Source organism: Otolemur garnettii, unplaced genomic scaffold, assembly GCF_000181295.1.
Source record: "Otolemur garnettii isolate 467f Iridium unplaced genomic scaffold, OtoGar3 scaffold00099, whole genome shotgun sequence".
In the NCBI taxonomy this organism is placed as follows: domain Eukaryota; kingdom Metazoa; phylum Chordata; class Mammalia; order Primates; family Galagidae; genus Otolemur; species Otolemur garnettii.
The window spans coordinates 4,702,175-4,711,830 of NW_003852494.1; the positions used below are offsets into that span (position 1 = coordinate 4,702,175).

Below are 9,656 nucleotides of genomic sequence, written 5' to 3' on the forward strand. Positions count from 1 at the left end.
CCCCCCCCGGGCCTTTGCACTTGCTGTTCCCACCACACCGAGGGTGGAATGTGTTGCCCAGAAAGACATGTTCAAATCCTGACCCAGTCCCTGTGAACATGGCCTCGCTGGGAATAGGGTGTTTGCTGATGTGATCAAGTCAAGATGAGGTCATACTGGTTTATAGTGCCCCTAATCCAATAACTGATGATGTCCTTATAAGAAGAAAATTAGAATACGGAGACAGCAGAGGCAGAGGTTAGAGGGCATGCCTAAACACAAGCATTGCTTGCAGCTGCCAGGAGCAGGAAGGAGTAAGCAAAGATCTGCCCAGTCCCAGAGGGAGTGTTACCCTGCCAACACCTTGCTCTCAGACTTCCGTCCTCCGGAACCGTGACAGCACACAACTCTGTTTCAAGCCACTTGGTCTGTGGTACCTTGTGACAGCAACCCAGCCCGGCACTTTCTCCATAGAGCTTCCCATGGCTGTCGCCTTTGCCATGCAGTCTTAGCTCGGATGTCACCTCCCTCAGAGGTCCATCTTACCTTGCCTGTGCCCTATCCGTGGACTCTATTCCATGACCATCTCCCTAATTAGACCAGGGGGCGCCCTGAGGGCCGGCAGAGCCAGCCTGAGTGCTGCTGTCTCGATAAACAGTTGGGACTCAATAAGGACTTACAGAATGAATACATGCAGAAAAAAGCCCCAGGGCAGGGCTGCTTACTGCCCACTCACCTGTTCTTGTCCCCACCCTCTGGCTCATCCACCTCATCAGCGCTGCAGGTGGCACTCGAGTCGCTGTCCTGGGGAGTGCCTGAGCCCTTGGCTGTGGTAGCTCTGCTGCTGGTGGCCTCCTTCTCCACTTTGATTGCCCCCTCTGGTGCAGGCTCAGTGGCGCTGGCCTCAGCACCCTTGCCCTTGTCTGGGCCTGCCTCAGCTTCCTCCTTGCATTCACTCTTGGCGGGTTCCTCGGGCACCGGTGGCCCGGGCTCCTCAACTTTCCCTGCCTCTGTCACTAGCTCTTCAGCCACAGGGGCCTTCTGCTCGTTCCCTTCCTCTGCTGCGGTTGCTACAGCAGCCTCTTCCTCCTTTTCCTCCTTGGGGACCACCGGAGGGGGTGCAGAGGGTGACGCAGATGCTGGTGAGGGCGTGGGCGAGGTGGCAGGTTCGGGGCCTTGGGTGGGCTCAGCGGGGACCGGGGCATCCTCTGGTGGGGGGGTGGGGGACTCCGGGGGTGGCCCGTCAACACCCGGGGCAGGTAGGGGCTTGGGCCCGTTCTGCCCTGTGTCCTTGGTGGCCTCCGTGCGGGGAGAGGGGATGCTCTCAGTGTCGGAGCTGTTGTTGATGGTGGCTGTGTGGGGAGAAAAAGAGAGAGGGTAAGCAGTGCCCAGGAGAGGCAGGCTCAGCCCTTCAGGTGCAGTGGCTCCATGGCCTGACACCAAAAAGCCCTGTGGCTTCTACGCATCTGAGCATCTGCCAGAGCCCCACCAAGACAAAGCCACTGGCCAGGCAACTTCCTTGCTTTCACCCTTTACTGCTAGCTGCCTGTTTCCTGGGCAGCCCTAGTGCCCACAACCAGGTCAACTCCCAACCCCGGGACCTCTTGGCAGCTGGTACCCCCAAGAGAGCCAAGCAGAGGGTGGCCACAGGCAAAGGCCTTCGCCGGGAGGGGGGTAGGGGGGTGGGTCGGGTCTCCATGTTCCTGTCTGAGCTCCAAGCCTGGCTCTGTCCCTCACTGGCTGCACACTGTGAGACACTCAGGGAACCTCTTGGTCCTCAGTTTCTCCAGCTGCAGAATGGAGAGATCCATAGCTCCTACCTCACAGCGTGGCTAAGTCAGTGAGGGTGACAGCACAGGGTGACTACCTGTGCCTATCTGCTGTTGTATCACCACCAACAAGACAATGTACACGGGACCAGTACCTATGCAGAGGCCCTGGGGACAGCCATGGTGACGCAGCCACATCACTTTCCCATAGTAGGCTTGGGACGAGTACTAAGTTGAGCACGTTCACCATAGGAGGTCAAGGGAACTCAGCTCCAGGTCTGTTTCTTTAGCCCTAAAACCCACTCCTGCCATTTTTTTGAGTTTCAATTCCCCCCACTTTCTATAACATGGGGACACTGGCAAATCCCTGCCTCTACTACTAGGGAAACAAACGGTAAGAGACCCAGGTGCACACTGGTAAAAATCAATCACACAGCCAAGAGAAGGAACCTTGATCTGCAGTTGCAAGCCCAGGACCAGCATGGGGAACAGACACTGCACTGGGAAGGGGGCACAGAGGCAGTGGCAGCAGACAGTGGTGCTCACGAGCAGAGGCATGCTCCCCTCGCAAAGGACAGGTGCCCTCCCTGGCCCTCCCCATCCCCCCAGGGCCAGCCGGCATTCGTACCTGTGCCACTGCATTCCCCTCTGGGCACCTCATTCCCAGAGGCATGTAAAGCTGGAAGGAAGTTAGAGAAGAGTTAGAGGCGAGGTGGCAGCAGTAGCAGGGAGAGGGTGGAGGTGGCCAGCAGAGGGGCCTGGCAGGTGGCAGAGAGGACCCAGAGCAGCTTCCACTGCCTGCCGTTCCACTGGGGCTCCTTTCCCCAGGCTCTGGTCCTGAGCCACCAAGGGTGAGCAAAGGCAGCCCTGAGCAGGCAGGTCCAGGGCTGGCCAATAACCAGGTTACCCGGGGTGAAGGTATCCTTACACCAGTCACTGGACTCCTGGCTGCAGGCTCCTGGACTCCTCAAAGGTGGGGTCAAGGTTGGAGGGAGAGGCCTGTATCTTCAGCCACTTCCCCCACTGACTCCCCAACCCTCCCCACACCCTCCTCTCCTTCTAGACACAGTAGCAATGACATCAACACACACTTTCTCTAAACACTGAGCTCCATGTTAAGCTCTTCACGCATGTGACTCACTCGATCCTCAAGGGCCTCTAGGATCACAGTGGTGACTGTGATGTCCAGATAAACATGCAAGGCAAAGAGCACTGTCCGCCTCTCCAAGGCCACACCAGAGCAGGTAGGAGCACTGAACCCAGCAGCCTGTGCCACTAGCCACTGAGATTCCTGCCTACATCTGGTAACTTTAGCAGTGTTGGCCACTCCCATCCACAGTCAGACTACAGGATGCAGGGAGGTCACACTGAGCACCCTGGGACAAGTGGGTCAACCTCTAGTGTCTCAGTGTGTTAATCTATGAAATGTGTAGCCGGCACCCCACGCTCACCCTTATCAAGAGGCTGTGCTTGTCCTAGAGGGGTTGTGAAGGCACAGGCCACTGGGCCCTATCCCCAAAATGTTTCTGACCCAGTGGTCAGCACTTCTAGGAAATTGTTCTCCCCACTGAATGCTGCTGCCACTATCAGCTGGGTGTCCACACCCTGCCAACCACTGCCCCAGGATGTGGGTGTTCTGCACAGTGACTGGTGCGTAGTAGGTGCTTTTAAAAAACCTACTAAAAAAAAAATAAAATACACCCGATGGCCTGCTCTCCTTTCTGCACACCCATGAAGTCATGGCACAGAGGTTTCCAGAAGCAGGCTGCCCGAGTTTGGATTCTGGAGACCAGATGGACCTTGGGTAACCCCTCCATACCTCAGCCCCCTCCTCTGTGAAATAGAAATTATCATTGCCTCCCATTCTGTCCTGCTATTACGGCAATTAGAGGAATTAATTCAAGGCTTTTAGTTGTTAGCATGACCATTACTATTTACCAGAAACACTACTGGGGCAAATGAACTCCTCCTTCCTCCTGCACTGCTTTATTTCCAGCCTAGATGGGACAAGACACTCTCAGCCTTGTCTCACGAAGGTGTTTGCAGCACTATTGGAGCCAGTTGGGTCTTCTGGAAGATTCTGTCATGGAATCTCAGGCCCCAAGTCCTACTTCAGCTCCCCAATGCTGGTCACTGGGACATGGGCACACAGTGAATGCTGGCTGGGCCGGTGGATCCACATGTGCCAGCCGTTGACACACCATGTGAACAATTCTCTTCCTGGGACTCAGTTTCCTCATCCCTACAATGGCTATAACACTCTGGGCACCAGGAGACTTAATCAGAGCCTTCTGAACTACTTGTTCTCGACCTGTTCAGACTCAACCCTGGAAGACTGCCAGGGGTCACAGAAGCCTTAGTCCTGGCTAGACCAAGACCCTGTCTTCCCCAACCTAGCAGCAATGCCCCTCCCATCCTCACTGGAATATGGGATATGTGAACCCACAGGACATGCAATTCTCGGCAGTATCTGCTCCTGCCTTGATACTGAGCCAAAGTGTGGCTTCCTTTAGTTTTCCCACCAAGCCTGCATCCTGCTCACCCAGACAGCTGGGAAGATATTTTGAGAGGAGATTGGGTTCCCTGGGTCTTCTCACTTCTTGGCTATTGACCCAGAACCCAAAATGGGATGACTAGAGAGACCTGCCACTGTGGCCTCCCATTGGACACTGGCCAGGCTTCTGGCCGACTTGGACTAGAGACCCAGAGCTAGCAGGTCCCTAACAGGGAGGCCAGACTCAGTTCCCCATACCCACCCCTGGCTGAGACAACAATAACCACAGGGCCCAATTATCCATATTTAACCGGGAACTGGAACTCAGGTTGCTGGACACACTTGTGGGCCAACAGAGGTTAAATTTATCTGCAGGCCTGGCTTATGGACCCAGGAGGTGACTTACACCTTCTTTACCACCTTGACAGATGCCTGGGAGTCCCAATTCCAAAAAGGAAGCAGACAGAAATGATAGGAAGAAACCCCAGACAAGAGGCAGGAGGAAAGAACTTGAACTTGAGGACTAGACTATGGCTGCTCTCGCCAAAGAAATGAAGGAGGAGAAGCAAAGACATTTGGCCAAGTAAAGACTGGGGCATTTCATGTTGCCGGGATACAGGGACAGGGCTAGATCCCACTTCCTCTGGCAAGGAAATAAAGTATGGGTCAGGGGTCCAGGGTAACTTAGTAACCAGGAGTGCAGGGTCTGGCTTTGGGCAGCCTGGGTTCAATTCCTGGGTCTCATGTGTTATTAGCATGTGTGTTGAGAGGGGCTCTAAAGTTAAGATGATGACTGCATGTGGTAACAATCCTCCTTCTGGGGGCAAGGAGGGGACCTGCCGGCACAACCTAGATGATCACTTTATGCTCTGTCTTCAGCAGCACTCACCTGGTGGGGTTTTATTTAAGGCAGGTGTAGACACACTCTGTGACACCTGGGCACCTGAGCCTACCCCATGAACTGCCTCAAGCCTGAGTTCCCTCTGATAGGAAATGGGGGCAACAAGTAAGGGCTCCCTGCTATTTATCACCCAAACTGGGAGACCTGGGAGTAAAAGGAAGCACTAACCATGTTTGTGTAATTTTCGAAGTATTTATCAACTAATGGATCAGTTCTATTTATTCTGGTTGACTTATAAAAACAGTTCTAGTCAAAAACTATTTTCCAAAGTAAATCCTTTCCTAAAATGTGATACCAGATGGAGTGATAACAGGCACCAGTAGGACTGTCTTGGCCAGACCATCACCCAAGCATGAGCCTGAACTCATGGGGCATCAAGAGAGCTGAGCGAGGCTCGGGGCTCACGAGGAAGCCCATTATTATCGCTATTGTCATCACCCTTTTGCTCAATGTTGGGGAGCTTCTGGAGCACCAGCCTCTCCTCTTCGAGGGAGTCCAGGCCCCTTCTAAGGACCAGATGTTTTGGGGCATGGAGGCTGCTGAAGTCAGTCTCTGCCACAACCTGGGCTCTCTGACCCTGCCCCACTGGCCCTGCCCACCCCCGGGCCCTCACCTTCCACCTCCTCCGCCATCTCCTCCTCGTTCCCGCTCACGCCCGATGCCTCCATCTCCTCGTCCTCCACCACGGGTGGGAAAGCAGCCTCCTCACTGGCTGCAGCAGGTGCTTTCTTTTTCTTCCTCCGCGCGTTCCTCTCCTTCTCCTGGGGCACAAGGACAGTTGTGGGCAGACGAGGGCCTGGGCTGTCAGCCTAGGGACTCCCCATGCCCGAGGACTTGCCACAGCTGCAAGGGGCAGTGATCCGGGCAGCAGCCAGACATGCCAGTGGTTATTTTTACTAGGTGCTTTATTCTTCCATCATGTCCCAGATATGCCCTGGGCACAGTCTGGCCTCTCGGCTGCCCTGCCATCTTTCCTGAGCAGGTGAGAACCTGCTTCTGCCTGCAGGCTCTCAGGGAAAGGAAGGCTCTAGCTCGTCTGACTCTGTCGCCACAGTGGTGCCCACATTCCCTGAGGACACATGCTGGCTCCTTCCATATTTGCCTCCAAGAGTCCCGGGGGACAGGCCAGCTTGGGAAGCTCATTGTTTAACTCCACAAGTCTTTACAGGGCACTGATATGTGCCAGGCACCACACCTGAGGCTGTGGGCAGACAAGGTCTTGTCGCCTCAGCAACACACAGCATAAAGAGAAGACAGACTCAGCTGCTGACAAGGGAGGGGCAGGACAGCCCAGGGGTGGGGTAGGAGGGTCCTCTGGACAGAAAAGGCTTCTGCAAGGAGGTAACATAGGAGCCCAGACCTGACAAGGAGAGGAAACTGGCCAGACCGGGTACAGGGGGACCCAGCACAAATGCCCTGTAAGAGAAGAGGCCCACACCATACAGCTTTCATCTCCCCATGCTCCACCCTGTTCCCTGGGACCCCAAGCTCGGGCAGTCATCAGGTTGCTCGTGGACAACTATCTCTGTACTTCACCGGGCTGGGTGTCTCTTTATGCCCCACACCAAGCCTGCAAGAGGCTCAGAAAGCCTTTGTCAACTGATTTGCTGAGCAACTGTGAATGGGCAGCCTCAGTGGGCTTGAAGACATGGTCAGCAGAGAAAAGAGTGGGTGCATGGGGAGGGGGCAGCATTTCCTGAGGTTCTTGAGGTGATTACTGACTCCCGGGACTGGGGGCATGGATGGACCGTAAGAGGGTGCCTGCTCCATCTGGTGTGACAAGGGGCTGCAGCCTGAGCCCTCTGGACTCTCTGAGAAAGTGACAGAGCCTACAACACACCTGGAAGTGATAGGAGGGCTCAGCTAAGACCCTTGCCTTGGGTTGGACAGTGCACACCCCCACCCCACCCCCGCCAAATTCATGGTCACCTGGAACTTCAGAATGTGACCTAATTTAGAAATGGGACCTTGCAGATGTATTTAATTAAGATGAGGTCATGCTGGACTGGGGTGGGCCCTAAATCTAATGGGACTGACGTCCTCACAAGAGGAGAGAAATACAAACACCAGGAGGACCATGCAAATTAAGTAAGCCAAGGAAGCCAACAACCAGCAAAGGATGGAAGTGGCTCCACTAGGGCCCTGCGGGCAAGGAGGACCCTGTGGACACCTTGATTTCAGACTTCTGGACTCCAGAATTGTAAGAGAATCAGTTGTCATTGTTTTAAGCCCCCTGGTTTGTGGCACTTGGTTAAAGTAATTCAGCCCCCTGTGCACTAGTCCCCCAGGTTCTAGAAAAAAGCCACCCTACATGAGGATGTGCAAAGCCTGCCCTCTGGGGCAGACACCCTGTTACCTCCAGATCCTGGCTCTGCCCATTCCAGCCTCTCATTGTGGCCAGGAGGAAAGAGGGGATGGGAACAGCCCCTCAGAGGGGAAAAGGGGTCTCATGCTCCAAAACTGTGCTGTCCCTAGGCCCCGCCACAGCCCAAAGCTGGGATCACTTCCTGTCCTGCCTTCTTCCTGAGCAAACAGGGTCCTCTGGGCACAGCCACTCGGAATGCCAGGAGGAAAAGGGAAACGTCTGCTTGCCCATGAGTCACGGTTTCCGTCACCAACGCTCAGGCAGAGGGCCGCAGCCCCGCCCTGCCGAGTGTCCACAGAACCTGGCGTAGGGATGCCCTACATGCATCCTGGGCCTGGCCCCAGTCCTTCCTGAAACCCTGAGCACTTCCCAGGAGGGCCCCTAGCTCGAGCCTGTGGGTCTTGTGGCATGGCTGAGGCTCCCTTGCTTCCCCAATCTATTTTTAGCAGACAGAGCCTCAGGCGAGGCTCTGGGCTGGGTGGGGCCTCATAGGGAGCAGGGGTCTCCTGCTAGCCTGGCTCTGAAGCACACCCTCCTAGAGATGTGAGGTCTCTCTGAGAGGGTCTGCAAGACCTGGCAGCAGTGGGGGGGTGGGTTGGGAGAGGATGGTAGCAACCCCCAGCCCCGCAGCTGGGTCTGAGAGGCTGAGAGACTTAGCGAGTATCCCTAGAATCATAGCAAACCCTTCCCCACATGGCCCAGCCTCACAGCATCAGAAGGTGTGAAGGGAACAGGGGAAGTCCGCGATACCAATGTCCATCATCAATCATAGTAACGGGTATTGAGCACCTGCTATATGCGAGACGCTTCCCAGTATTAGTTCATTGGGCCTGCAAAGCTGTTCTGTGAATCAGGGCATGGCATCCTCTGCTTCAAACTCTCCAGGGATTCCCCAACACCTGGAGTAACACCCCAATTCCTCCCCTATCCATACAGCCCCAGGTGATCTAGAACTGGACCCTCCTCCACCCCCAATTGCCCTCCACAGTCACACCCTCAGTCACAGTGCCACCAACACACTGCCTTCCACACTTAGAATGCCCTGGCCATTCCTCTGCCTGGACATCCTGCCCTTCCTGTAGATATCTGAGTAAATTACTTCCTCACCTCCTTCAGGCCTGTGTTCAGCTGTCACTTCCTCAGAGAGGTCTTCCCTGACTATCCTGCCAAAATTAGCAACCCCTCGCCACCATCAACCACTTCCTACTATATTCCTCATCTTTGCATCTTCAGACCACAATCTGAAAGTTTGTGTGTTAACATGTCTCTCACGTTAGACCTCGTTCCTCAAGAGCTGAGATCTGTTTGTCCTCGGCTAAGCTCCCATCACACCTGGAACGGTGCCTGGCACAGAACAGGCACTCCGTAACTACTTCTTTAGCTGAATGAACCTGATAAGACAAGGACACCAGCTCGGAGAAGCAAAAACACTTGTCTGAGGCTACATAGCTCATGAGTTGAGACCAGATTTGAATGCAGGTCAAGTTCAATCATTTCCCTGCCTGAATCATCTCTCCACTGGCCTGTATAGCCTCAGATGGAAGACAAGGAGAATGAGGCAGGGCCAGGCCAGGGCTGAGACAGATAGAGCCCGAGAAATATGGAAGCTGAGCCCCAGGGGCCTAGATCCACAGATGGGAGAAAAGGGTAACCTTCGGCCATAAGGAGAGGGAGGGAAAAACCTCGGAGAAGACACTGATGCCAAATGTTACATAACTCTGCGATGCACTCCGCCTGCCCGCCTGATTCTGCTTCCTGCTGACGTCGCCTGTGGCCACGTTCAGGCCAGGCCTGGTGCATGGCAGGAGGGGACACCCGCTGACCCTCAGTCACTGCTCTCCCCATTCCTTTCTTCACTGGCCAAGGGTGACATGTCTTCCTGTGCCCCAGACGGGGCTGGGCCAGCAGGCATCAGTGGTTGTCACTGTTTCGGGATTCACAGAGAGCTGCCCTCTTCCCTGGGACTAGAGGATGCAGGGGAGGGGCGGAGGCAGAGGTCACCAGGTTCAGTGGCACTTCATGAGGCCTGCTTGCATACCAGTGGCGGGGAGCAAGCTCTGATTAGCCAAGTACTTTCAACATGCTGTGCCCCATTCTAAGCACTTTACCAGTCAGCAACAAGTCCCTTATAGGTACTATTATTCCCCT

The 9,656-nt window shown here is 55.0% G+C and overlaps 1 protein-coding gene across 1 annotated transcript in view; it reads right to left on the reverse strand.

The window, feature by feature from the left end:
• The window catches only part of NCOR2 (nuclear receptor corepressor 2), a 211,076-nt gene that overhangs the window by 37,016 nt on the left and 164,404 nt on the right, over positions 1-9,656 (reverse strand). Inside the window, exons 19-21 of the mRNA XM_023516824.1 lie at positions 5,757-5,904; positions 2,377-2,427; positions 716-1,331 (exon numbers count right to left, since the gene is read on the reverse strand). Coding sequence (XP_023372592.1) covers positions 716-1,331; positions 2,377-2,427; positions 5,757-5,904 — 815 coding nt within the window. The remainder of the gene's footprint in view (positions 1-715; positions 1,332-2,376; positions 2,428-5,756; positions 5,905-9,656) is intronic.